The 27,930-nt window shown below is 37.1% G+C and overlaps 2 protein-coding genes and 1 long non-coding RNA gene across 9 annotated transcripts in view; 2 read left to right on the forward strand and 1 right to left on the reverse strand.

The window, feature by feature from the left end:
• Nucleotides 1-1,772: 1,772 nt before the first annotated feature.
• Nucleotides 1,773-27,313, reverse strand: TMEM59 (transmembrane protein 59). 6 transcript variants are annotated; one of them, XM_069592403.1, is made up of 9 exons: nt 26,757-27,282; nt 23,098-23,130; nt 21,984-22,089; nt 20,375-20,469; nt 17,496-17,648; nt 14,927-15,008; nt 13,173-13,254; nt 10,752-10,860; nt 1,773-2,411 (listed from the first exon to the last, which is right to left on the reverse strand). In XM_069592403.1, the coding sequence occupies exons 1-9, from the start codon at nt 26,943-26,945 to the stop codon at nt 2,256-2,258; spliced, it is 1,005 nt and encodes a 334-aa protein (XP_069448504.1). In that variant the 5' UTR covers nt 26,946-27,282; the 3' UTR covers nt 1,773-2,255. The 6 variants fall into 6 exon arrangements, with proteins under 6 accessions (XP_069448504.1, XP_069448495.1, XP_069448521.1 ...); XM_069592394.1 differs by having other exon boundaries at nt 13,173-13,257; nt 26,757-27,176; XM_069592420.1 differs by lacking the exon at nt 23,098-23,130 and having other exon boundaries at nt 26,757-27,313.
• LOC138441451 (uncharacterized) lies at nt 25,899-27,199 on the forward strand. The gene is made up of 3 exons (XR_011257349.1): nt 25,899-26,151; nt 26,324-26,443; nt 26,997-27,199. It is a non-coding gene; the product is annotated as an uncharacterized lncRNA (long non-coding RNA).
• The window catches only part of TCEANC2 (transcription elongation factor A N-terminal and central domain containing 2), a 43,815-nt gene continuing 43,110 nt past the window's right edge, over nt 27,226-27,930 (forward strand). The window contains exon 1 of one of the 2 annotated variants that reach the window (XM_069592452.1): nt 27,226-27,517. The gene's annotated coding sequence lies outside the window, so the exon portion shown is untranslated. The remainder of the gene's footprint in view (nt 27,518-27,930) is intronic. The other variant, XM_069592461.1, reaches the window with a different exon arrangement.

Below are 27,930 nucleotides of genomic sequence, written 5' to 3' on the forward strand. Positions count from 1 at the left end.
ATAATCTGGTAATTTCTGATTTATAAGAAATATGCCATATCAAGAGGGTATCCATGAAGTTTTGTGTAAAGATTGGGAATCTTTGGCCTAGATCATTCATTAGGATTACTACCATCTTTGTAATCATCTGAATCAATGTATTTCTTAGACCAGGGACCTGAAACAAGGAGGACCTTAGGAAGTCCTTCTGGCAGGATTGAACCAACCAGGGACCTGAAACAAGGAGGACCTTAGGAAGTCCTTCTGGCAGGATTGAACCAACTCAAGTTTTGATGATTTGCATATGAGCAAAGGCAAGCTTCTCAAGATGTTGTGTGGTAGGAAAGAAGGTGATACCTAAGGGAAACCAGGTAAAGTTGGGTCCGCTGAAAGGGCCAACCTGTTACTTTAGGAAAAGGGGCCAGTTTTCTTGCTTTTGTTGGAATTTTCGAGTCAAATATTTTAATACTGTATACATTTGGGGGAGGGGGTGGTAATTTTTCTTTGTTAAAGTAAAATTGTTTTTGAAAATGTCTGGTTAATCATGCTAAAATAAAAAGACAGGACATAAATATTTGAGTGCCTACCAAATAGAGGAATGACTGGGTATTTCTACATAAAAGGAGCTGTCTCATAAACAAGAGGGGAAAGTTTGTCTAAACTTGGATCAATACTTTCAAGAGGAATGAGGGTGTCTCGGGGTACTTCATTCAGGAAGCAAAGAGAAACAAAACCAAGGGAAGGTGGAAGAATATAGGATAGTCATATAGTTGCTCTTGTTCAGCTTATCTTTTGTATTGTTTGGTTTTCATAAGGGAGGCCTTTCCTAATTGTAGGCTGCCTCCTACAAATCTGCAGCTTATGAACGTATCCCCGTTCCCCTCACTTGGTGCACTACAATTAAACCTGTGTCTGATTAATGAACACAAGTGTGTGTCGTTAAGTGGTAAATAAGACAACTGGGCTTTCCACCGCCCCCCCCCCCAAGGTAAATCCAGACCATTTCTTGTTCATATAATTGTATTCTCACACAAAATAAGAAAGAGACAATGACTGCTGGGCAACCACTTAGTAATTTCTCTTTTCCCCATTTGAATGTGTTTGCATACTTTCTAACCCTCTATCTACCAAATCTAGACAACGTACTATTTAGAAAACCAAAACCTATTATCTTGTGACCAAAGCCTTCCTTGGTTAATTGTATTTTCTTTTGACTCAGAGAAAGCTAACGACTAGGCTGAAGGTAAGTTAGTGACTCACTTTTCAGTCAACTGGCACTACTGCAGTTGCCAGTAATGCCCATGTGAGTGAAAAAATATTGGTTTGCAAAGTCATTTAAGATTTGATGGTATGACACTGAATCACTTTAAGACTGAAGTGTATTATGTTACCTGATGTCATTCTTATTTTTGTATCTGTATTATTGATAATAATAATAATGGAATGATAATAACCACCATTTTCTGCAAAGTGAAATCTAAACTTAGTCCTGCATCACTAGAGTCATATTCTTACTGTCAAAATGAAGTTCTTGGAAAATAACTTATACTTGACATGCTTTATAATAGAGAAAAATAGTTCTTTGGAAAAATCCATCCAACAGAAAAATCTATAGTCTGTGCAAAATAACATAAAATACACTTGTGAGAAGATCATTTTTGCTTTCATTTGCTTCCTGATCATATAGCAGTAAACAGACACAGAACATTTCCTGTTTATTTTCTGGGTTGGGCAGTGGCGAAAGGGAAAATCTGGAAAATCAGCTGCATATTAACTCAAATTTCAGCACATAATTATTCAAAGAAAATTTTAATGATTTCAGTTCAATACAACTGAAAATGTAGTGTATTAAAGGGTATTTTCTACTAAATTTCAAATTACAAGTTGTTGGCCATTTCTGAGCAACAGCATCATATCCTACTGAGTATTCAGCTTATTAACTAAGGTGACTGACATGGCAGGCGGTGGGGAAGAACAATGATCAGCTCACAGAATTTGGCTAAGAAAGGAAACAAACAAAAACAATGCAAATAATAATTAAAATAGCTACAGATATTAGTAAAATAAAAATACAATCCCAAATAGCCATCTCTTAAATTACTAGAAAAAAACTGAAGGTAAAGTTACAGCAAATACAGTTTTCACAGATTTGGGTAACTTTATTTGCATTTAATAGTGATTTTTAAGCCCTATATCCAATGAAACCATTTTAAAAAGCTTTCTGAGGAATGGAAATTTAGATGTCTATTCCACTTTTCTTAAAAAAAAAAAAAAGCTTAAATTTCTGAATGAGCAAGATTCACTTTTGCAGGTAGAGGCCCTGCTTCTTCATGATCTTCAGCTTTAGATCTAACAACCACAAGAGAAGAAGCTGGATATCTGTTTAGCTTTTGCTCATTCATAAATTCCAAGTCACCATAGATACTCAGCTTCTGCAAAAGAAAAAAAACATCAATGAATATTAGCAATTTGGATAATTAGGAACTTCTCCAAGTAAGGCTTCAAATAGCAATTTATTATGTTAAGATTTGGTTGAAGAAAAAAAAAAAAGAATTTCTATAAACATCCTCAAGAATCCTTTTACTCAAAGTGTTATACATATGTGATTCAATTCCCAGTGGATGGTCAAATAAAAATTTTCCACATGTCCTGACTTAAAATACTTAAAATTAACAACTATCAGGGAAAATTGCTCAGGTTTAAAAGGAGTAGGTGTGGTCATACCACACCTGGTATTGATTCTGGAGCATGGATTACGGATGCTTGATGCCTTGAGTGATCAATTCCTTTAAGACCTTACCTCTCCAACCAAGTGGTCAAATGATTTGGAGTAAGTTCCTCTGCTACTAAATGTTCTAAATTAACATATATGGAAAATGGTATGTACGATTTTAAGTCTGTGAGTAGAACAAAAAATATACACAAAACAGTTTAACATTGACAGGAAGGTCTTCATAAATGTATAAAAGTTCAAATTGTTACTAACACACTCAAAAAGACACTAAAATGAGAGAATGAAAGCATAAACAGTATCAGGGCAAATGTCACAAAACTCCCTGAAGTATAATGGAAATGTCTAATATCTTTTGAAAGTACCTCTATTTAGATACAGGTCTATCTCCTAAAGGTAGAAAAAGAAAAGTTTTTACTAAGAGATGGGGTAGTTTTTGTTGTTAACGCATGTGGCAATAAATCTCTGATTCTGTGAGCTAAAAACCGAAGTGCTGACATTACTGACAGGGCAACTAACTATATGAAAAAGAGAGGGACTTCCATGATGGTCTAGTGGCTACAACTCTGCATTCCCAAAGCAGGGAGCCCAGGTTCGATCCCTGGTCAGGGAACTAGATCCTACATGCTGTAACCAACAGTTCACAAGCCACAACCAGAAGATCCCACATGTCACAACTAAGACCCAGTGCAGCCAAATAAATAAATAAGCAAAAAATAAATATGTATTAAAAAAACACAGAACCACATAGAAGCATTAATGTTGGAAAGATGCTTTTAGTAGGTGTTGAATAAAGAGCACCTTCGAAGTTTAAGTATCTATAATACCAATATGTGCAACAATATGGAGCGTAATGCTCAGTGAAAGAGGCCAGAAAGACATGGATTGTCTATGGCTGGTAAAGATGCTTGGAGGAAACGGCGAGTGATACTAGTGTGAGTTTCCTTTTGGGAGTGATGAAAATGTTCTAAAAGTGATTGTCATGATGGCTGCCTACCTGAACACATTTCTGATGTGGTCTGCTATCTACTGTTTCAAGGTAACAATAATCCTTCAACAAGGAGGTGGCCCAGTACTTGACACTTCTCCAGTTAAGAGAAAATTTTCAAGACAAATTCAATGGTTGATGGATTGGACATGGATCTGATACAGTGAGGGCTCCTTAAGATCCAAATTAATAATTTGGGTTTTATTTGGGTGATAATTTGCTCTGAGGCACAATAAAAGAAAAACTTTCACAATTCTACTTAACATTTAAAAGCCTTTAAAAATACCACTTAACATTTAAAAGCCTTGAAACAGTAACAGAAACTTTAAATGATTTCAAACATCTGTATGGAAGAAGCTATCTAAAAGAGTAAGGAGAAAGAGTACAATCTGTGCAGAGAAATGGATGGGAGCATGCGGATAACCTCTAACCAGGACATTTAATGATTCTGTGGCTACTCTGTATTCTCAAGTGAAAGTCAAAGTGGTTGCTCAGTTGTGTCTGACTTTGCGACCCCATGGACTGTAGCCCACCAAACTCCTCCGTCCATGCAATTTTCCAGGCAAGAATACTGGAGTGGGTTGCCATTTCCTTCTCCAAATTATCAATCAAATACAAAGGTACAATAAAGGTATTTTCAAATGTGTTAAGTTGGAAAGTTTACTGCCCAAGTATCCTTTATGAAAAAAATTACTTGAGGTATTCCAGCAAAAGTAAAAAGGAATCTAAGGAAGAAAGCAACATACGAGAAACAGTGGCAGCTGAGATGACTTTTATGGGAAGAAAGCCAGAACAAAACAAAACAAAAACACTCCATTAAGCAGAGAGATTTGGAAGATTCTCCTGGGAACACTTTTAAGTAACTCAGGTTTATAACTTGCTTTCATGTGACTCTAACCACCACTGTACTTGGTTCTATTTTGAATATCTACATAATTATAATATTGTAAATGCTGTCTAGTGGATTTTAAATTTTCAGATCAACCAATAGCAGAGTCTGAAAGTATATATACAGAAGAATGAATTTATTTTATTTCTCAAGGATCTAATGAAAATTGAGAGTTAAGAGTATGGGAAGAAAGAGAAAAGCAATAATAAGGAGCCAACAGAAATTTATAAAGCATTCACTAAAAGAATGCAAAATAATAATACACATTATAAAAACTAGCAAGTGAAGAGACGGAAGTGAGAGGCAGTGTAAGGGAGTTAACTCATCTATAGTAGAAGGACATCAGATAAAAGTCTAAAATTATTAAAAGCAAAAAACAGAAAAATTTAAAAAGGCAACTGCATGGAAGAATGTTTTAAAACTACTGACTGGTTTATCTGAGAACTGAGGAAGAGGAAATCAGTTTTATTAGTCGCTCACTGTTAGTCACTCAGTTGTGTGACTCTTTGTGACCCCCTGGACTGTAGCCCACGAGGCTCCTCTGTCCATGGAATTCTCCAGGTTAAGAATACTGAAGTAGAGAGCCATTCCCTTCTCCAGGGGATCTTCCCGATCCAGGAATCAAACCCAGGTCTCCTGCATTGTAGGACGATTCTTTACTGTCTGAGCCACCAGGGAAGCCCCTTATGTCATATGTATTACTTCTAAAATTTACATTTAACTACTAAATATGTATTTGGGCTTTAAGCCTGGCTTTTCACTAACCAGTTTGGCAATCTTAGGCAAGTTATTATACATAGATCTTTTTCTAGACTCAATTTTTTTTCTTTCTTAAATTATGAAAGTAAGATAATACATTTATGAAGACTTGGAAAAAACACAGTTACATATAGTTCCACTATATATTACAATTATTATTTTTTTATACAATTATTTTTTAAGTAGACAGATTAAGATTTTTATCTGGCATTTCAATATCAAACTCTCAAAAATTAATAGAACAAATAGAAAAGTAGAAGGATACAGTAGACCTGAAAAGCAACTATGAGCTAATTCAACATAATTAAGGTTTATACAATTTTCACACAGTAGGACACAAATTCCATTTAAGTTCTCAGAGATATAAACCAGGAGACCCTGGAACATATGCAGAGTCATAAAACAAAGGTCAAAAATTTCATGGTCTAAAGGTACTGAAATCTCACAGAGTCTGTTCTCTTATCACAGTGGAATTATGTTAGAAATCAGTATCAAAAGATATCTGAAAATAACTCACATATTTTCAAGTGTAAAGTGATATTTACCAAGAGAGATCTTTGACTTAGCCATCAAAAGCCTCAATAAAGTTAAAAGACTGAAAAAACTGCAGAGAAGCAAGCATTTAAATGAGAAATAAATATCAAAATGAGAAATTAATATTAAAGATATTTTTAAAACACCATGTATTTGGAAATTAAATGTACCTTTTAAATGATGGATGTATCTAAGAAGCCATAACAAGGAAAATTAGAAAATATTTGTAACAGAATAAAAATGAAAATTCTGAATTTATCAGAGTTTGTTACATGCAGCTAAAGCTACTCAATGCAACTAAATACAAGATGGAATCTTGAATAAGGTAAGAAAACAAGTAATGGACTCTAGCATAAAATTTCGTGAAATCTGAACAAAATCTGCACTTTAGTTAATAATACTATATCACATGTTAATTTCCTATTTTCCTTTGTTTTGTTTTACAACAAAAGTATTTGTTACAAGTATTTTATATTCTCAAATTGGATTAGAAATTTCAAGCCTCAATTTAAAAAAAGAATCACTAAGATAATAAGCTTGCTAGTCTTTAAGCAATAATATTAGATGCCAGAAAAAATGGAGCTATATCAAAGTTTTGAGTGAATATAAGTTAGAAATTTAGAATAGAAGTTGTAGTCAGACAAGTGGAATCAAAATGTCATACATGTTTTAACTAGGCAAAAATCCATAGGTTTCCTAAAATATATATATTATACATACTATTTTTATATATATTATACAAAAACTTACTACATTTGATAAAGGCTTGAGAAAGAACAACAAAAAACAGCAAAACTAAATTTCTTAACAGAATTTAGATTAAAAGGCTATGGTAGCTCTGGTATTTATAAAATTTTTGATTGTCTCTCTTGAGACTTAAAGATTCAAAACAGTAAGATTCTTGTCTTTTTTTTTTAAGACAAAGAAAATAATGTTTATTATAGTTTAAAACATGTTTCATTCTACTCGAGTCTTTGAAATCTTTAATATTTAACTTTGTTCATTGTGATCTTATTCTTCATTGTCTCTCTAATCTCTTGAACAGGGCCTGGCACACTGTATGTTACCAGTAAGTATATGTGATTTACTAACATGAATATTACTTGGAGTCTTCTAAAACTTTTTTAAACTGACCATGTGAAATCAGATGATCCTGGGTTTCACAAATAAAAAAAGAAGTAAACAGATAATAAGACAACAGAGGCAGCATTTCTATGATTATTTGTTGTTTCGGGACTTTTCTGAGGCTGCCTGATCTCTAGAAAGGAATATCCAATACTTGAACCCTGTTTTTTTAAGTCAGGTTTGACCTGCCTGACAAGGATCACTATGAACTTTTTACTATCTTAAACAGATAGTTCAACAAGAGAAAAGCATTATTATTTCATGATGTTTCCCAAATAAACAACATCATACATGTGAAAGAAAGGGGGGGGGCGGGGAAGTGGAGAAATAAGGATCAAAACCTTTATAAGTCAAGTTACTCAAAATGATACTGCTTTAAGATCAACCAATGCCAACTCTTTCTGGCACTACTCTTAAATGATATGTGATGAATATTTACTATGTGCAAAAGAGGCTAAAGATAAGTTATTTCAGAACTTTCCTAAATAAGAAGAGCAAAGCTGTTCATAAGTTTCCAAGACTACATTTCTGGCCTTTATTATAAACATTTTAAGCTTTATTTGTAGTGACTGAAAAGGAAGCTTTTAATATTTCATGTTTGAGCTCAAGATACCAGGTCTATACTGAAGACAAACATATTCTCTCAGCAGGTTTCTGATTTCCTATAAACACACAGGATCATATATGCAAACTATATTAACAAAATATAAATAGCACTGCTCCTTGCTTATATAAGTTAAAATGCACTCTCATGTTACTATGGAGAGGGGTCAGAAGTAATTTATGTTCCAAAGATAAAATGAATGAAAAGGTTTTATGAAAGTAAAGTTTTAAAGTAGGTGACTTAAATTCTCAGCTATTTTTACAGTAAATTAAGGAGAAAATATCACAAAAGGAGTATTTATACTGCAATATTTTAAATACTCTAATATGTATTGATACAGTTCAGTGAAAAGAAATCCACTAAAATGGCAATACAAAATAGTTCTAGATTTTTTTTCCTGCTTGATACATAACTTTATAAATTCTATGTCAAATATATAGACCTTTTATAATTAAAAATAGAGTTGAAAAAACATTACTACTTAGCTAGTGTGGTTTCAAATACAAGTAAAAGCTAAAAGCAGTGAATACAAATAGCTGTCTTTGATACATTTTTCTTGAAAATATATCTTAGAAAAGTATATATTCTTTGACGGTGTTACCATATTCTTGATTGTTAAGGACAGGAAGAAGAGTTCTCCTGCTGCTAAGTCACTTCAGTAGTGTCCGACTCTGTGCATCCCCATAGATGGGGTCCATTCCTCGGATTCTCCAGGCAACAACACTGGCGTGGGTTGCCATTTCCTTCTCCAATGCATGAAAGTGAAAGTGAAGTCGCTCAGTCGTATCCGACTCTTAGCGACCCCGTGAACTGCAGCCTACCAGGCTCCTCCATCCATGGGATTTTCCAGGCAAGAGTAAAGGGGCAAAGTGACACCCATAAGCAGATATCAGGAGGGAATGTAATAACTGCTAATAGGACTCCACATGTGGTTCTAATGCTTTAGGCTTCATGATCCAGGGGTGTGGGGGGCATATGCAGAAACAGTGAGATGCTCTACAAACAACTTGGAAATAAGGGGAGAGAACTTATAGAATTAAAACTATACAATCAAGACAAAATTTATCACAGCAGAGACAACATCTAAAAGGAAGAGAAAGCTCAAAAGTCATCTGAAAAGGAGGGACGGATTCCCAGGTCTGTAAGATGTAATCAAACACCAATGAGAGGCATTGCTATGTCTAAACACCACCAGAAGATGTCAATTCTGTAAGTCAAGTAAGGAGATTAAGAGAGGAAGAACTATGAAAAGTCCATCTAGGAAGTGTTTCAGTAAGAGTTTGAGCATCCTGGCTCAAAAACATGAACCATGTATTGCTGGTAGTACTCAAATTCCTAGTGTCAAAGAGGTTACACAGACGATGAGCTCCTGATATGAGTCACATTATCAATTTCCCTAGTGATAGAGGGTAAAACAAAGATTTATTACTATAGGTTTGTAGCTTTGCTGCCATGAAGATTTAGAGTGCATGGGGCAGTTCAAAAGTAAGTTAACAGGCAAAGGCAATCCTATGTAAGATGTCTAACTTCTGCTTTATCAATAACGAAAAATGATTAAAATAAGGACATCAGAACTAAAACAGGAACACAAGTAGGTAATAAGCAAGAGGATATTCAGATGGTATCATAAACAGACGAGTTTTTTAGAAATTTACCCATTCTCTAATATTTCCACAACTCAAGGCAATCCTGTCTAACTTTATCCATTTGTTTAAAAATCGTCCACTTTTCTCTCTCTGCTAATCCATACCATTCTTCAAAGTTCAGGTCAAGGCCCTCATGACCTATCCCGACAATCCAACACATACTCTCTGCTTTCCTTAACACTTCATATATTTATTATTTGTGCCACTTAAATAGTTGATCAGCTGGAGGAAAGATGGTATATAGGAAAAGACATAGGAGTTGCAGAGTCAAAAGACAGGAGCTTAATTCCAGGCTCAAAACTTTCATAGCTGTGCAACCCCAGGAAAGTTATCTAAACTTCGTAAGCCTATTTACTCATCTACAAAATGAATAATAAAACCTGCTGTAGAGGTGTGCTGGACATGTAAAAATTCATGAAAACACTATGTAAATTTTGAACAACTATATAAATATTAGTTATCAACATTATCCTGTCCCAGTTTCTGCCTGCCTATATCCCATACGGTTTTAATAAAAACATGAAAAATATTATCCGAATCATTATTCATGTGTAAATCTTATAGCATATCTTTATAGTCTGTGAACATAAGAGTACTGTTCAAGCATCATGCTAGGGACATGCTAACTACTTATTATCAGATTCTATTTTAATTTCCCTCCTTCCTTCTTTTCACTCTTTTTCTACTGGATTTTGGAGGCACACGAGAACTAAAGTTTATTTCAGTTGGATGTGATGTCAGTAGAATTTATTATCTTATGTTTAGCTACATAAATAATTTTTATTCCTTTAAAGCTAAGTTGAATCATCAAATTAGAGGCTTCTTCTGAAACAAAAGTCCTTTACCTTATGATTCCTGGGCCAGTTAAATTTTAATTAACAAGAAAGTCGAGACAGTGTTCCATCTCTCTCAGAGTATAGCAAAACACATTACTCAAAATCAAACGCTTCAGCCTTGATGCTTCTAAAACAACAATTACTCCTTAACATTTGTGGCAATGTTAAATTTAAAATTTGAAGTAGTTCCACAAGCCTTCTTTCTTATATATCACCTTAGAAACATGTCAATGGGTTTTTTTCAGTCTCCAAGGCCTATGGAGGGGATTCCCCGGCAGTCCAGTAGTTGGGACTCTGTGCTTCCGCTGCAGGGGGCAAAAGTTTGATCCTTGGCTGGGGAAGTAGGATCCCTCGAGCCATGTGGCACAGCCAAAAATTAAAAAGTAAAAAAGACCTAGGGAGAAGAGACACTGAACTCAAGTCAGCCAATGTACACTGGTCACTACAGTAGTTAGCACGACAGAAAACTGGGAAGTGATGCTTATGCTGCAAACCTGTAATTCTCATGTGTGCCAACCCCCATGTGTGTGATTAAAATCACCAAGTTTTCTCTCATTCTATTAGCAGGAAGATTTTGCTTTTCTAGTTAAACAAAACATTTTAAAAAGGGAATGATATGGCTCAGTCTTCAAATGGCCTAAGGGTTAGAATTAAATTTACCTCAGAGGGAACATACTGCTCCACAGCTGTAGCAACAGTTGCACAGCAAATCCAGAGCAACACCATCACAGAGAGGACAAGAGTCATGGTTAAAATCCACCCAGAGTTACTGGAAAAAAAAAATTTCAACAGTTTTGGTAAAACTGCATAACATTAAGAACAGAACGTTCTTAACAATTAACGGCAATCAATTTTGTATACTTAGTTTAATAATACAAAACTTTATGTGTACTATCCTTAAAATTATTTTAAAAAAACATACAGAAGGAAACATTATAATAGCTATTATATTAGGGTGATATAATGTCCTTTCCTCCATTTCTCAAGCTTCTATAACATGGCCATATAACTTTTATAATTTTAAAAAATCAGACATATTGGCTTTCTGCTATATATATAAAATTAAAGCAAATTACTGTTAAGGATTTTAAAAAATTACTAAATGAGATAAAGCAAATCAAAGTGTTTTATAAACTGTATACTGCTACACAAATATATATATATTTGCAAGGTATTAAGATAACATTTGCTTTAAGAAAACACAATAGCCCAAAGAATTAAGGTACAGAATAGGTAAATTATGAAACAATAACTTGTTTTATAAAAGGATTCACAACAGGCTTCCAGAAGTTAACTTCTCTACTATATTTCAAATATTTAACTTGCCACAATTTACTTGAATTTCAATTTACAAGAGTATATCTCTTATGAGGCATTCTGTATTCATCACAGCATATCCTAAAAAAAGATAGTTATGTTTTTCTTATGATTAAAATTTCTCAGTGTAGAAGGCTAGTTACAAGAATTAGTAACTGGAGTTTTTTCCATAATTGACCTATTGTTTGCCAAACTATAGATTAAGATTCAAATAAAAAGCTATTTTTAAAATGTTAGATTTAAAAGAAAACATACAATGAGAAAATTTTATTAGGGTAGTAAGGCACCAGTAAGATGCTAGGTAGTGTAGTATTAAGGATAAACTGTAGGGAATTCCTCGATGGTCTAACAGTTAGGACTCATTGCTCTTACTGCTGGGGCCTTGGATTCGATCCCTGGTCGGGGAACTAAGATCCTATAAGTTGAGTGATGTGACCAAAAAGGAAAAAAGAATAAATGGTAACCTAAGATTAGGCAATAACTTAGGTTTCATAAAACTCATCAAACTGCAACAAAATCCAAAACACTGAATGAGAGAAAACTTCCCTTTTTTGGTACAAAATCAAAAGCAGGTTTAGAAGTTAAAGGAAGGGAAAATTTGAAGTTCAATTCTTATTTTCTTACCTAGTCTTTAAAATAAAAAGTATCTGATATCTGATTAAAACCTGTCAAGAAACTATTTCTGCTCTAAGAAATTACAGGAAGCATGCAGTCTGTACTATTGAAGTGCTGCACTTGAGACACAACAGTCTGCTTGTTCGCCTCTCCACTCAAGGGCTTGACCTGGTGTCTGACACAGGGTAGACAACCATCACTCAGTGCTACTGGCCCTGTGTTTGGCGAGGGGCTGCAGGTGGTTGTCGGGGGAAGGCTCATATCAGAACTCCTTGGAGGAGTAGAAGGTTGCATACTTTGATAAAACCCTCCTCCCTCTAGAAGGCTTGATATTTCTTCCCAAGAGGGCACAAGGTACCCATTACCCTCTCCAGTCCACTTTCCCTTGCCATCCTTAAGAATCTTCAGCATGGAGATGACTCCTCCTTAATCTATAGCCCTTATCCACCTCCCCTAGCCTCCTGTCTGGCCATGGAGATAAAAACTGAAAATCCAACCCTCAAACCATTCAAATACAGAGTCATCCCTTGGCACTCCCGGGGCAATGGTTCCAGGACCGCTTCTCTCTCCTATACCAAAATCTGAGGGTGATCAATTCCCTTTTATAAGTGGCACAGTATTTCCACATAACCTACACACATTTTCCCATACACTTTAAATCATCTCTAGATTACTTATAATACCTAATAAAATGTAAATGCTATGTAAATACAGTTGATCCTTGAACAACTTAAGTTTAAACTATGCGGGAGAATTTATTTATATTTTTTAAAATTTTTTTTAATTAAAAAAAATTCATGTGAATTTTTTTCAATAAATATACAGTTGGCCCTCCAACTAAATTAATTAAAGCTTAACTGAGATGTCTGAAGAAGTGCATACTGTAACATAAATCAAAGACTCCCAACAAGAACAAGAGTGCTTCTGTACCACAGGAAAAAAAAACCCTGGGTTTTATTAAAGTAGAGTGAGTATCACCTTTTAAACAAAGCAAAATATCCAAAAGTACAGTTTTGGTAGGGAAAAGATGGAAAAAAAAGTTTTTTACTTTTGAGCAGTTAATAACTTTAAATTAATAAAAAGGACTATATCTCTATGATACAAGCCAGATTTTATCTTCTGTACACATAAGTGAAGATGAATACATACAGAGACAGGCATCTTAAAAAGCCATCACTTTCTTCATCTTCAAGATAGTTCCTATGTGCTTGTGAACTTCTCATCTGCAGATCTGCTGAAATAATAAGGTACAAGTTAATGATATCCTATATTCCAAAAGGGGGTCTCAAATGACTGCTTCTAGATATACACACTGTACCCAGTTATTTCTGTAAATGTAATCTGGCATAATGAATGCAAGTTCCTCTGGCACATTAAAAACCAACTGGACACTATGCAACATTATGAATTTCCTATTTTATTTTAAAATTTTTATTGACATTGATGCTTTCCATGTCTGAATGTAATAATAGAATGGTTTGTTCAAATCTAAAGTTAAAGATGGGGCTTCCCTGGTGGTCCAATAGTTAAGAATCCGCTTGCCAAGGCAGGGCACAAGAGTTCAATCCCTGCTTCAGAAAGATCCTATATGCGGCGTGGCAACTAAGCCCATGCACCACAACTACTGAGTCAGTAGTCTAGAGCCTGGGGGGCCTAACTATCGTGTCCACACACCACAACTACAGAAGCCCATGCTCTGCAGCAAGAGAAACAGGCACACTGCAATCAAGAGCAGCCCCTGTTCTTTGCAACTAGAGAAAGCACACAAGAGGCAATGAAGATCCAGCACAGCCAAAAAATAAAGAAATAAATAAATCTTTAAAAAATAAAAGATACAGTTAAAGATGGCTTTGTGCTGTGTGCTGTTATCATTCACCCACCAAAATAATTAAAAAGTTAATAAAATCAGTATTTAAGATAAGGAATGAGCTAATACCTTTAAAAAGGTAAGCATAGTTTCAGCTTGATGTTTTATATTTCTATGAGTTTAAATTCACTTCTAGCATAGAAATAAAAAGAGAATAAAAACATATTTTCAGGGTAGTTTCACTATTTGGTTAGTTTATTGGAAGATACCAGAACATCTCCTTAGTTCATACTCAAAACATCCTTAAAGGAAAACTAAATGTTTTTAGAATAGTGATTCTCAAAGTGTGATCCCCAGACCACCAACAGAACTGAGCAATCTGTTAGAAATGCAAATTCTTATGTCTTATCCCAGATAGAGTATACTGGAAACTCTGGAGGCGGGCTCAGAAATGCTTTTAATAAGCTCCCCAGATCATAAAGCACAGTAAAGTTTGAGGACCACAGTTTTTTTTTGTCGTTGTTGTTGACAGTACTCTTTAAATTAAGCTCACACACAAGAACAATTCACTTTTTATAAAAATGCTTGTGCAAGGGCTTCCCTGGTGGTCCAGTGGTTAAGAATCTGCCTTTCAATGCAAGGAACACGGGTTCAATGCTGGTGAGGGAACTAAGATCCCACATGCTGCAGGGCAACTAAGCTCGCAAGCCACAACTAGAGAGAAGCCAGAACAAGAGATCCCATACACTGCAACTAAGACACAAGGCAACCAAATAAATAAATAAATATGTTTTTTTAAATACTTGCACAATAAGAGGATATTAAATAAAGACCCTAGGTATATCTATATAGGATATGTTGTTCAGTCACTAAGTCACGTCTGACTCTTTGCTACCCCATGGACTATGGCCTGCTCGGCTCCTCTGTCCACGAGATTTTCCAAGCAAGAATACTGGAGTGGGTTGCCATTTCCTTCTCCAGGGTACCACGGTTTTAAGTCATTTATTCACCTTCCAACAATCATACAACCAATTCTACCAGCATTAGATCTGACTGCTCATGTGTTTAATCCTAGGCTACTGAAAATAAAACTTACAGGACATTTTGCTTAGTGATGAGTCTTTCAAATTTGTAGGCTCCTGTTCCAACTGTGGTGCATACTGGATTTCTGGCTTAGACTAAAATGACAAGAAAGCAATTAAGTCGTTTGTACTTCTTAAGCCTTTCTCAGTAGCAAGTTCTGTAACATATCATCTCTACAGACATTCAAATTGAGAAAAAGTAATAGAAGTATGGTATAAAAAATAAAACACAGTAACTACAATATATTTTAACTGCTAGTGCTGAACACTAGATCCAGTGTCTTGCAAAGAAACAGATTTCTATCGTCGTCAAGAACAGTCAGTTTAATTTCCTGACAAAATAAAAAAAAATAAAATAAAAAACTAGATTACAACATAATGCATTAAGTATCATACCCTGTAAAAAAATGAGTTCTAATTCTGGTTGATCAGGAATCATTTGGCAGATTGCCAAAATTTCTGGTTAGACATCTCTATTTTTTCTCATCTGAAACATTCTGTTCTTTTCTACCTATGAATAACTCATAAATTATAGCTCAATACTCCATACTTTAGGGCTTCCCTGGTGCCTCAGCAGTAAAGAATCCGCCTGCCAATGCAGGAGATGTGGGTTTGATCGCTGGGTTGGTTGGGAAGATCCTCTGGAGAAGGAAACGGCAACCCACTCCAGTATTCTTGCCTGGGAAATACCCTGGGCAGAGGAACATGGCCAGCTACGGTCCATGGCGTCGCCAAGAGTCGGATACAACTAAGCGACTAAAAACATAGCAAACAACTCCATACTTTACATCTTCACATAGCTCTGATGCTCTGGAGTAGGGGGTTTCTCCATCATAATCATTCTTAAGTTGACACAAAGAGAAAAACAGTTAACCGTACATCTAATCAGGAATGAAGGACTCTACTCTTTAAGAGTCAACTTAAGTAGCTTTAGGAAATAGAACTTATTCATGAACTTAAGAGAAAATTCCTTCTGTGTTTCACATATTACCAAATTAGAGGGTACCCAAGACTCAGGATGATGCTAAAAATCACATACTAGGCTTACAGTAAGCCACTCACTTGACAAAAATAATTAAAAGGTTTACTTTAATTATTTCCTGAGAAAGCATCATAACATAATTTGTTGGCTGGTAAATTCGAGGAACTTAACAACCAAATTAAAAAGAAGACAGCATGGTAGGGTGGTATATGAGCCTTGGAGCTAAAGTAACCCAGGTTTGATGCTTAATTCTGTTTCTTCTGGCAGTATGACCTTGAACAAGTTAACTTCAAAGTTTCCTCATCAATAAAACAGCTGTAATGCAACTTCACAGAGAAGGCAATGGCATCCCACTCCAGTACTCTCGCCTGGAAAATCCCATGGACGGAAGAGCCTGGTAGGCTGTAGTCCATGGGGTCGAGAAGAGTCAGACATGACTAAGCGACCTCACTTTCATTTTTCACTTTCATGCATTGGAGAAGGAAATGGCAACCCACTCCAGTGTTCTTGCCTGGAGAATCCCAGGGACAGGGGAACCTGGTGGGCTGCCGTCTATGGGGTTGCACAGAGTTGGACACGACTGAAGTGATTTAGCAGCAGCAATGCAACTTCATGAAGTTGTTTGGCGAGCTGAGACAATACATATAAATGTCTAGTACACATGAACCTTCACTAAACAGCAGCTATAATTATCATATCCCATGACAAACAATGAACTGGGAGAAAAGTTCTCTCTCTAGAAGGCAACATGCTTCTTCAACAAACTCTTATCAGAGTTAAGAGGAAAAGCACTATTAACAACTAAAAATTATGTCCCGTTGCTTTTCTCTAATATCCATATGTGGTATAAATACACACCATTATTTACATTCAAACTACATTAATTTTTCTTATCTCTTATATCTGCTGCTGCTGCTAAGTCACTTCAGCCGTGTACGACTCTGTGCGACCCCATAAATGGCAGCCCATCAGGCTCCCCCATCCCTGGGATTCTCCAGGTAAGAACACTAGAGTGGGTTGCCATTTACTTCTCCAATGCATGAAAGTGAAAAGTGAAAGTGAAGTCACTTAGTCGTGTCCAACTTTTCACGACCCCATGGACCGCAGCCTACCAGGCTCCTTTTTTCCAGGCAAGAGCACTAGAGTGGGGTGCCATTGCCTTCTCCGCTCTTATATCTATAGGCTTCATTTTATCAATAAACCACTCTAAAATTTAGAAGACTCAGAGATCTTGTTAGATACAGATCAATAGGCTTTAAATAGATTTCCAATGGGCAGCTGCTGCTGCTGCTGCTAAATCACTTCAGTCATGTCCGACTCTGTGCGACCCCTGATACAGCAGCCCACCAGGCTCCCCTATCCCTGGGACCCTCCAGGCAAGAACACTGGAGAGGGTTGCCATTTCCTTCTCCAATGCATGAAAGTGAAAAGTCAAAGTGAAGTCGCTCAGTCGTGTCCGACTCTGAGCAACCCCATCAACTGCAGCCTACCAGGCTCTTCCGTCCATGGGATTTTCCAGGCAAGAGTACTGGAGTGGGGTGCCATTGCCTTCTCCATTACTACTGCTAGTATTTAAATGACTCTATGAAGCACATTATTACCTGGAATATAACGATTTTTCCATCATCAGCTTGAAGATAAAAAGTCCATGAAGAGGTTATGAAGCTCTGTGCAGAGTCCACCATATCACTCCAGAATGATCTTACCAGAGTTAGAGGGAAGAGTAGATGCATTTTTGGCATCAGGGACATGAGCTTAAAAAAAGAAAATTAAATCAAGGTGAAATATATTATTTTTTATATACACATATACAAAAGAACAATATAATCAAATCCTTATTTGGACAGAGTATAAAACAAGTGATTCTATTATCGTCATTAGCATCAGAGTAAACTCTTCATTATCTATGCAATTAACCATGAGCTTAAATTCCTAGGATCCTTTAACGTATCACCTAATACAATATAAGCTACCTGTCACCTCTATCAAATTAACAGGCTTTTGAGTTAGGTCCAAAAATGTAGAAAATCTAAACTCTTCTCTTTTGATTAAATAAGGATTAGCAAGGCCTCAAGAGGCAGAAGAGGAAGGGACAAATCTTTAATACTTTCATGTAAAATGAACCATCCCATAACACACACCAATGGAAAAAAGGAAGGAAAAAAAATCAATCCAAGGAATATATGCATAAAATGTGAGATATCTGATAACAGGGCAGAGGGAGGGAAATATTTATGGGCTGACTACATACAGTAAGCTACTGATGAGATTTTTACATTAATTGGTATCGCCTCCCCTTTAATTCTGACTATTGACTAATTCAACAGCACTGGGCCCCTCTAGAGAATAAGTATGAGATACCATTCACTGAACTCTAGAGATAGCTTTGGTTCTGGTTGTATTTCAAAAGAAAGACACTATGGGGTTATTAAGGGAGAAGAGCTTTTAGAATCAGAAGAGATCTGTACTCGTGATCTAATTTTTCCACTTAAAAGCTGTGAAATCATTCATTGATTAGTTCACTAAGTAAGCATTCATTGAGATTATAAGTTTTAAGAGTCAGAAACCATGTGTGTTTTATTCATCTTTTATTCATCCACATGTGTCTGTGCTTAATCTACGCAGGACAGAGGTGAAACACGGTGTGATACATGTCTGTGGGGAGAGGCATCTAACCCAAACTGGGGTGAGAGGTGGCTAAGAAGGCTTCACAGAGGACATGATACTTGCCCTGAGTCAAAAGGATTCACTAGGCAGAGAACAGAAGAAACAAGAAATAATGTCACCATTAACATATTACAAACATTAAGAACTTCTTAGTATGTACATAATTAAAGGGAAATAAAAAAGGGTCTTAAAAATTAGAAAATATGTTTAAAGTTACTCGTAAGAGAAACACAAATTAAAACTGTAATAAAAGTACTACATTGCCAAGGACTGGGAGGAGGAGGAAAAGACAGTGACTGCTAACGGGTATGAGATTTCTTTTTTCGATAATGAAAACGTTGTGGAAGTAGATAGTAATGATGGTTGCACAGTCTGGAATAGACTAAAAACTACTGCACTGAATACTTCAGAAGAATGATTTTTATAGTATGAATTATATGTCAATTTTAAGACGTGATAGAAATTCCATACAAGGCAATTTTGCTCTATTTCCCAAAATTAAAAATGCATATACTTAACTCAGCAATTGTTTCCTATGATTTTATTCTAGAAATATAAATGTAAAAAATAGGCAACATTATATGTAAATCTAAAATATTAGAAACAACCTTGCTGCTGCTGCTGCTAAGTCACTTCAGTCGTGTCCGACTCTGTGCGACCCCATAGATGGCAGCCCACCAAACCCAGAAACAATCCTACATGTCCATAAGCAAGGGACTACTTAAATAAATGATACATCCATATAATGAAATTATGTATGTTCTGGAAAGAAATGAGTAGACAGTCTTTAATTATATTTTAGAAAAGAATACATGTATCCTTGTATAAAATGCCTCTGCACTGGTAACCCTGGCTACATTAATGGAGGAAAATGGAGTGGCTAAGAGATACAGGGGTAGGAAACTTTTCACTAAAGAACTGATCTTTGAACAATGGCAGGGATTAGGGGTGCTGAAATCTGTGAATATACACAGATAATAGTTGGTCTCCCATGTTTGTGATTCTGCATCTGAGAATTCAACCAACTATAGATCACGTAGTACAGTATAATATTAAGAAAAAAAAAATTCAAGTGTAAATGGTCCCGCAGTTAAAATCCATGTTTTTCAAGGGTCAACTGTGTGTGTGTGTGTGTGTGTGTGTGTGTGTGTGTGTGTGTATATATATATTTTTTTCACCTTTTGAATTCTGTACCATGCGGTTGTATTTCCTATGTCAAAGTTAATTCAAAAACTTTCCCCCAAACGCTTGGATAGAGTAAGAGGGGTAGAAATTCTAAGAGATGATATAGAAGAGGTAATCAGAAGCCAGGCTGTGATAAATGGTTTGGACTTAAACCTGTATATAATGGGAAGCTACTGAAGAATATAAGATAGAATCATGACATGAGATTTCCATTTAGAAATAAATATCCAGACACAGACTAGACAATAGACTAGAAGGGGCTAAAGTGGGAAAACAGACTGGAAGCTCATTTAGTAATACAGATGAGAAATGATGCTGATCTAAGGTAATGGCAGATAAGGTAAAAGGAACTCTCCACTTCTCTGAGCCTCAGTTTTTTCATATGCAAAATGGGGATAATACTGTCACCAGACCAAGAAAAAAAACAAAATGAGATTATGGGTGTGAACATACCTCTTAACATTAAAGCCTTATACAAAAGTAACTGACTTTTCTATTTGCAAAAATAATTTGTTTGCTGAAACTAATTATAAAATATAATACTGAAATAGGATCATGTGAACAATATACATTTCAATACAAAGTGCAATCTAAGCAGGCATTTCTGAAGGGCAGTACTGTTTCATACTTGTTCTTGTCTCAATTCTGCGTATGGCAGCTGATTCTGGCAACCAAGATGGCAAGCATATTGCTCATCAGATTGGGAATATGCTTCTGTACATGCTGGAAGAGAAAAACAGTAAATTACAAGGAAAAAAGAGAAGGAGAGAAAGAAAAGGGATAGACTAGAAAGTAAGGAATTTAGCATTTTATAAAGCAATTTATTATACTTTAAAAGTATTTCATTAATATGAATTTTCATATTTGGCAATAACAGCAAATGTTTTATTTTACTAAAATCCCATCTCTTCTTCCTCCCACAAGTCAAATGTTTCAGGAAGAAACCTATTAACTACACACTCAGGCTCTGGCTATGATGACATTCATATGAGGTGAACCTCATAGCTAAGGTTTGCAGAAAAGAAAAAACACTGAATTGGCATCCTGAAATTCTGGCTCTATCATCTGTTGGCTGTGTATGTGACCTAGGTAGAGCTACTTAATCTCTCTGACTATTGATTTTTATCATGTCTAAAACAGAATTAATAACACCTACTTTATGGGGTTGAACAAAATGATATACTTTAGTATTTATACAAATATATGATATTACTGTTAAGAACTAGATCACTGAGTTCAGCAACAAGGGTATTCACAAGGCAAAGAAAAATAAAACAATCAGTCTAACATCCTAAATTCTGAGAAAACTGAACTTTGAAAATGTTCTGCAGCAGGATTCCAAACTTGGAATGAGTCTCTACCACATACACACTTTTCATTTAGTTCACTAGAGAATTTTCTTTCCTGTGATGCAACACTTTACACCACAATTTTATTTTTCTTTCCACCCAGTCATGCATTTGTAGTATACTTCTCAAAGGTACTAGATGATAAGCTGAACAGTATTATGCACGTATAAAGACGGCCAGCTAGGAGACTGAGCCATAAAAAGAGGCTATGCCATCACACAGGGTAGCTGGAAATAGCGGCATAGTGACAGGGAGAAAGCGACCGCCCACTGCACTGAGTAAACAGTGTAAGGTGATGAATGAAGAAAATTCCATTACAGTTTTTAAAAAGCTAAATATCAATTTTGTCCTGATTACAGGTTTCTTTTATTAAACACATCGCTTTGGGCAAAAGGTAAGAATAGTGGCTTAAGAGATGACAAAGACTCTAGTTACTTCTTTTATTGGCATGACTCACAAAGAATACAGTATTAAATACTGAGTCAAAAACCTGATTCAGTAAAAAAAAAAAAAAACTTGGGAGCTAAGTCAACTAGCCTATGATTGAAAGGCTTAGGAAAATTATACTATCCACTGAAATGATAGTGATGAATTATGAGAAGGGTAATCACTATTACATTTGTCTAAACCAAATACTTGGTTAAACAAAGGTGTTCCTATCTATAGTACAAAATAAACACTGTCTCAACAAATAGATGAAATTTAAAGCCCATGAAATTTCTAGCAGCAGCTACTAGAAGTTCAACTTTATAATAACTTAAATATGCTTGATGACTAGTTTAAATAGCATGCTTGTCATTTTCCTAGGAAAATACATAAAAAGCATAACACAACTCAAAGAAAACACCAATGTTATATACTGCTGATGTCATTAGCATAGCATCTTACCAGATTCACATTCCAATTTGGTCTGATTTAAATCAATTCCATCATCCACAAACTGACAAATTGAAAACAGCCTGCAACCTCTCTGACATGCGTACAACTCCTCTTCCTAGGGAGGTCAAGAACAGGGAGGATTAACAAAAAAAATAGTGGTTTTCCCTTATGGGGGAAAAAAAAAGTCAAAAAGAAAGCAAAGTTAGTAGGGTTTATTATAAATTGTCCAATAAAAGTTTTATAACTGAAAGAAAGAAAAATGATAGAAGTCAAGTAATACTTAAGACTATATAATCTGCCATATAAAGAAGTTTTAATTTCTTATTTTAACAGTGATATACAAAACAAATAAATAAATAAGTGATACCAAGAAACTGAGTGCATAAAAACATCACCCTTTTCCTACATTCCATGGTCATATTTTGGGGGGAAAAGTTGAAAATAAAAATAACAGTGACATAATCAGAACTTTAATAGAGGCAAAAATGAGAAAACAAGTACTGTAGGATCAATGGTGTACTTCTGCCACATAAATATTTATACGACTCATCAAGTCTATCAGGAAAAATATCATGACTGGTTTTACATAGTAGATAGTGCTATACAGGCCCCCACAAAGTGAGGTACACACTGAGAAAAATGCTTAAACGAAAGGATTTTTTTAAGCTCAGTTTACCTGAACTGAAAACACAAAGGCAACATGTGACATATGGAAAAAGCCATTGGAATCAGCCAGACGTGGATGAAAACCTTTCACGTCAGCATGCACGTGACTTTACCTATCTACTGACAAACGTCAAAAAGGAAATAAAAGCTATAAATTATCTCTAAACCCCTCAATAATGCTGGAAGACACCTATTCCTAGTGCAGTGCCCGGAACATTGAAGGTGCTCAGTAAGTGGTAGTAGTGTTAATCATAATAATACATTTTTAAAACAGAAAACAATAGTTGTAGGCATCATTTTATTTGTGTGACAGCTCAAGATAAGAAAGATTCTTCATTGCTGGAAAATGTGAACTGTTCAGTAAGACTAATGACAATGTCTTCAACAGGCTTTCCTTTGGTGAAATGTATAGTATTTGAAACAAACCAGTATATGTGGGGAAGCCCCCTCAACTTACTGTGTGATCCACTGTGTACAAACTGGCAGGCACCTAATAAGGAAGGAAACAGCATGTGCATACACCAGTTAGCAACCAATGGAATACAGAGTTATGCATTTCTTTCCAGCAGGATTAGTAAAATTTGTGCAGCAGCAACAGTCCGTTAAGAGGAGATGGCTGCAGTCTAGTACTTATTGTTGTTCAGTCTCCAAGTCATGTCAGACTCTTCACGACCCCATGGACTATAGCACACCAGGCTTCCCTGTCCCTCAACATCCTGAAGTTTGCCCAAGTTCATGTCCATTGAATCAGTGATGCCATCCAACCATTTCACCCTAATTGTCTAATACTGAACAATCTTTATTATAAAACTTTGAGGGTAGTACATTTCTGGATGTCAGTTCTAGCTGCATTTATTGTTACAGTGAAACTGAAAGAATTTTAACCATTAAAGTAAATTTTATACCTGAGTAGCTTTTGTAAGACAGTAGAATTCTCTCATGTCTTTGGAGCATCACATACTTCCTACTATGGCATGGAGAAGTATGAGCTCTTTAGTATGAGCTATACTGCAAGCCATTTTGCTTTCAGATATGTTTTCTTTTATTAAACCAATCCAATAAGCCCTCCAGTACGACTTTCAGAAGCGAGTGTAGCATGGTGAAAGAGTCTAGGTTCAGGAATTAGCCCTGGTTAGTCGCTCAGCCTCATCACTTATTCTGCACAACCTTAGGCAAGGGCCTTAACCTCACTCAGCCTGAATTTCCTTAGTTGTAGAACAGTGACAATACTTACATGTCAATCCTGAAATATGATGAGGATTTTATATTTTATTATTTTATTTACATATTTTATATCCATAGCATCATTAATATTATGCTATACTATCTAATAAACAGATATGACATTAATAACATATTTTGTGAGCACCCACAATGTACCAGATACGGTGTTAACACTTAATATATCACAGGATACCTGGCACAGAGCAGGCACTCAACTGGTAGCTATTAAGTCATATCCTTGTTCTAAATAAGTGTTTCATGTTTTAGACAATGTTTCATGCCCTAGGCATCCAAAGTTATGGCACACATATAAAATATACCTTCTCTAATTTAGACCAAATCCTCCTTAAAGGAACTCTACTATCTATAGATTTTACACGCATTTTCTTATCCTGCGTCAAGCTAACTATTCTCTCTTATTTAGCACTACTAATACACTGCACACACCAAACTGGCCTTATGACACTTGACAAAGGAAACCACTATCTGTTGCCATGTGTTCGGTACTGTGCTAAGAGTACCATGTATATTATCTTTAATCCTCACACTTACTCCACAAGGTGTAAGGATTTTTTTTTTTTTTAACAGTTGACAAAATGAAGTCATGAGAAGTGATTATCAAGGACACAGAGATATGTAACTGTAAGGCCGGGAATGAAACCAGGTTTGTAAGGTTCCAGAGCCCACACTCTTAAAAATGACCAGGCTGCCTCTAATTACCTTTATTATTAACAGGACTTATGTCTCCTGTATTTGGACCCAGACAAGTTACACAATTCTACTTCTGAGGAAAGTTAAAGGGTGAAATATGATAATTTTTAAGTACCTACTACAAACAAGTAAAGTACCATGCTTTCTTGCAACAAATAATTTTGAAAAAGAGTCACTAAAATGAGATTTCTATTTGCCAGTCACAAATACCAGACCAAGAGAGGCTTTAGGAGCTTGTACATTTAAATAATATAACACCCACTGCTTTTTTCCAAACCATAAAGCACAATAATTTGATGGAGGACCAAAGGACATCAGTGAAATAATTAAATATTTTTAATCTACAACTTTATTAATAGAAAGCAGTACAGTGTAGCCAGTTTTAGGATTGAATTCCTGCTACTCCACTACTTCTTGGCTATGTGACCTAGGTCAAGTCACTGAACATGTCAGAGCCTTGATTTCCTCAGCTGACAAGCCCAACTTGGCAGGGTGAGAATTAGGGATAAGGGAGGTAAATCTCCCATCATACTGGCTAATAAGACAGCAGGCAGTTTGTAAACTTTAAGTCCAGGACAGGAAACCAGGTGATTTAGAGTTCCTAGGAAGAATAGCTTTACTGAAAAAGAAAGATTTATAGATATCACATCAATTGTTAGAAAGTAGTGGATATTATAAAAGTACTCAGAGGTTCCAGAAATGTCTAGCCTTTTAAATTGCTTATTCTCCAGCATATGTACTCAAGTAACTACAAATATGCTAGGGAAATCTCAAAAAAAAGGGGGAGGATGGGTGGGAGGGAAGGCCAGTACATCTAAACACTAAAAAGATACAAAATAAATATCTGCCCAATTCCAGGTCAAATCACTATTAATTTCCTCATACAATCCTCTTACTTACGAGTGGTTTATAAAAAGAGAAGAAAATAATGTATTCAGGAGCAGTACACATTGATTTAAAAGGTTAGAAGTCAGAATTCCCCATTTTTCTCTCTTGATTGCTAATAATATATTTGTCTCTGATAACTTGATAATCCCCTCTCCCACACTTTTTCTGAAAGATTGATAATCCTCAAGCAATGTAAAACCCAGCAGTAAACAGACATATGGGCAGAAACAGCATCTAGAACTTTTCATTTCAAAAGCCTGAAAGCACTTGCCAATAAGAAACATCCTAAACGTCTCCTCCTAGTCACTTTGTAGTTTGAGAGAGCAAAGAGGCCTAGCCACTTGGTTAAGCACATATTATAGGGAAGACAAAGTAAAAACAAGGGTAGAAAGACCAGCACAAGCTGTTATAAAGAAAGGCAGTGGTGTGCGGGGCGGGGCTTATACCGAAATCACATATTTGGAAGGGTGGGGGACAAACCACGCAATTTAGGATGCTCAGTCAACAGTTTTCAAGCTGCAAAAACAACTTGAGAAGTGGAATGGAATTAAAGGAAAGGCTGCACCTAGGGGCGGACAAGGAGGGGAGGAAGGGTCACACTCTTCGTAATATGTGATCCGCGGCGAGGGCCGGTCTCGTTTCTTTCCCACTCTACTAGTCCCCTCCCTGTCTTCTGCTGCACCGAAAGGTAAGTTCTCCGAATGTAGAAACCTAACTGCTTTTTCTCTAAGCTATCCCAGTCCCAGTGTCAGCACCTAGCACACAGTTACTCAACATAGGCGGAAAGCCCTTCCTGAGTGTCTCCCAACTCCTTAATACATTTCATACTATGGTGGAATTATCTACTTGTCTCACTCCAGGTACAGACTACAGGCTTCCAGCCCAGAGAGGCGCTATGGGAAGAGGGGGTTAAGAACTAATCTTTCAGTGGACTGGCGTATCTGCAACTGCCCCCACCTCCGCCCCGCCATCCATGGAAAGTGAGGAACCTGCATTAATCATCTGGATCCTCCTCCCCACCCTTCCCCGTAAAGCCTCAGGAAAAAAGAGGTCGTGTCTTACTTATTTTTCTGTCCCCGACCTATTACAGGGTAGGTGCGGCACAAACTTCCGGTAATTACAGCAGGAGCGGGATGCGGATAGCATTAGGGAAGAAAAAAGGGGCCACAGAGATGGGAGACAAAGGTTGAAGGGAGGGTTCAACAGTCAGGCTCCCAGAAACGACAGAGGTGCGGGAAAGCGGAAAGATGGGCGGCCAGGGAAGGGTTGTAGCCCGGTTCGGACGGGCCCTACCTTGGGGTAGGTGTGCAAGGGATACGTCAACTGACAGGCCCGGTGACAAGACGCCGTATCACCCAAGACCGAGTCAAACGCTTCAGCCGAAGCGGTTCCCGAGCCTCCGGCCAGGGCCATGGCCAGCAGCAGCAGCGGCGGGATCCCCAGTTGGGCCCTGAGCCATAGGCTCCCCTTCGGCACCGCCATTTTGTTTGCCTCTGTCACAGCAGCACAGCTTGTTGCTGTTTTCTTTTCAAGGTTTCCTCCTCCTTCCGGGACCAGCCCCTTCCCCGCCCCGCGGGCCGCTGCTTCCGCCTCTGTAGTCTTCTCAGCTCCGCCCTGACCCGTCCGAAACTGCCGCCTCCCGCCCCACCTCTAGGTCTACGAACTTCTAGGTTGGCGAGAGGAAGTGGATCCAAACATCGCGAGTACTAGAGCGAAACGACTCCTCCCTCTGCGAGGCATGCTGGGGCATGTAGTTCTCTTCAAGCGGGAGGCGCACGGTGGTTGGGGAACTTGGTCTCGGGGAACTACCAGCTGCCCTAGGCGCTCCCGAGCCTGCCCATTCGCGGTGTATTCTGGGGAATGTGGTTTGGTTCGAGCCGCCCCCCCTCCCCCCAACCTCCGCTGATTGGCCTTGGACTTCAGCTGGCTGGCGGAGCTTTTACCGAGAAACTGCCAGCCCTGAAAGGTGTTCCGACCCCATAAGGCCCAGGCTTGGGGCCCTCAGAGGGTGCGTGCCGGAGAGGCCCAGCTGCTTGGCAGGGCTGCTTTTCCTGGTGGGTCTCACGTGCCATCGTTAGCCTTTCCCTTCCCGGGCTCCTGAGTGCTGAAGGCAGAGGAAGGTGGTGGTTCCCGTTGCTATGGGATTAGAGCAGGACAGTCTTTAGGGTCCTTTGACCGTGGAGCATTTCCTGGAGATGACTGGTTGTTGTGAGGACCCTGCTGACATCTGGAGGAGGTTGTTGAATATTGGTTACAAGAGGAACACTTGGGGTTGTGGCTATGGTAGGGTATTTGTTAAGAGAGCTTCACTGAACCTGGGGGAAAGCTAACCCTACCACAACGCAACCTAAGATGGAAGAGCCCCCTTACAGTGTGCACTAGGTACCTCTTAATTCAGGAAGTAGACCGGTCATTGTATACAATTTTCAGTTTTTAGGAAGATTTTTAAGAGGAAATCTTATTTTAA

The sequence above is a fragment of the Ovis canadensis genome, chromosome 1 (assembly GCF_042477335.2).
Source record: "Ovis canadensis isolate MfBH-ARS-UI-01 breed Bighorn chromosome 1, ARS-UI_OviCan_v2, whole genome shotgun sequence".
NCBI lineage: Eukaryota > Metazoa > Chordata > Mammalia > Artiodactyla > Bovidae > Ovis > Ovis canadensis.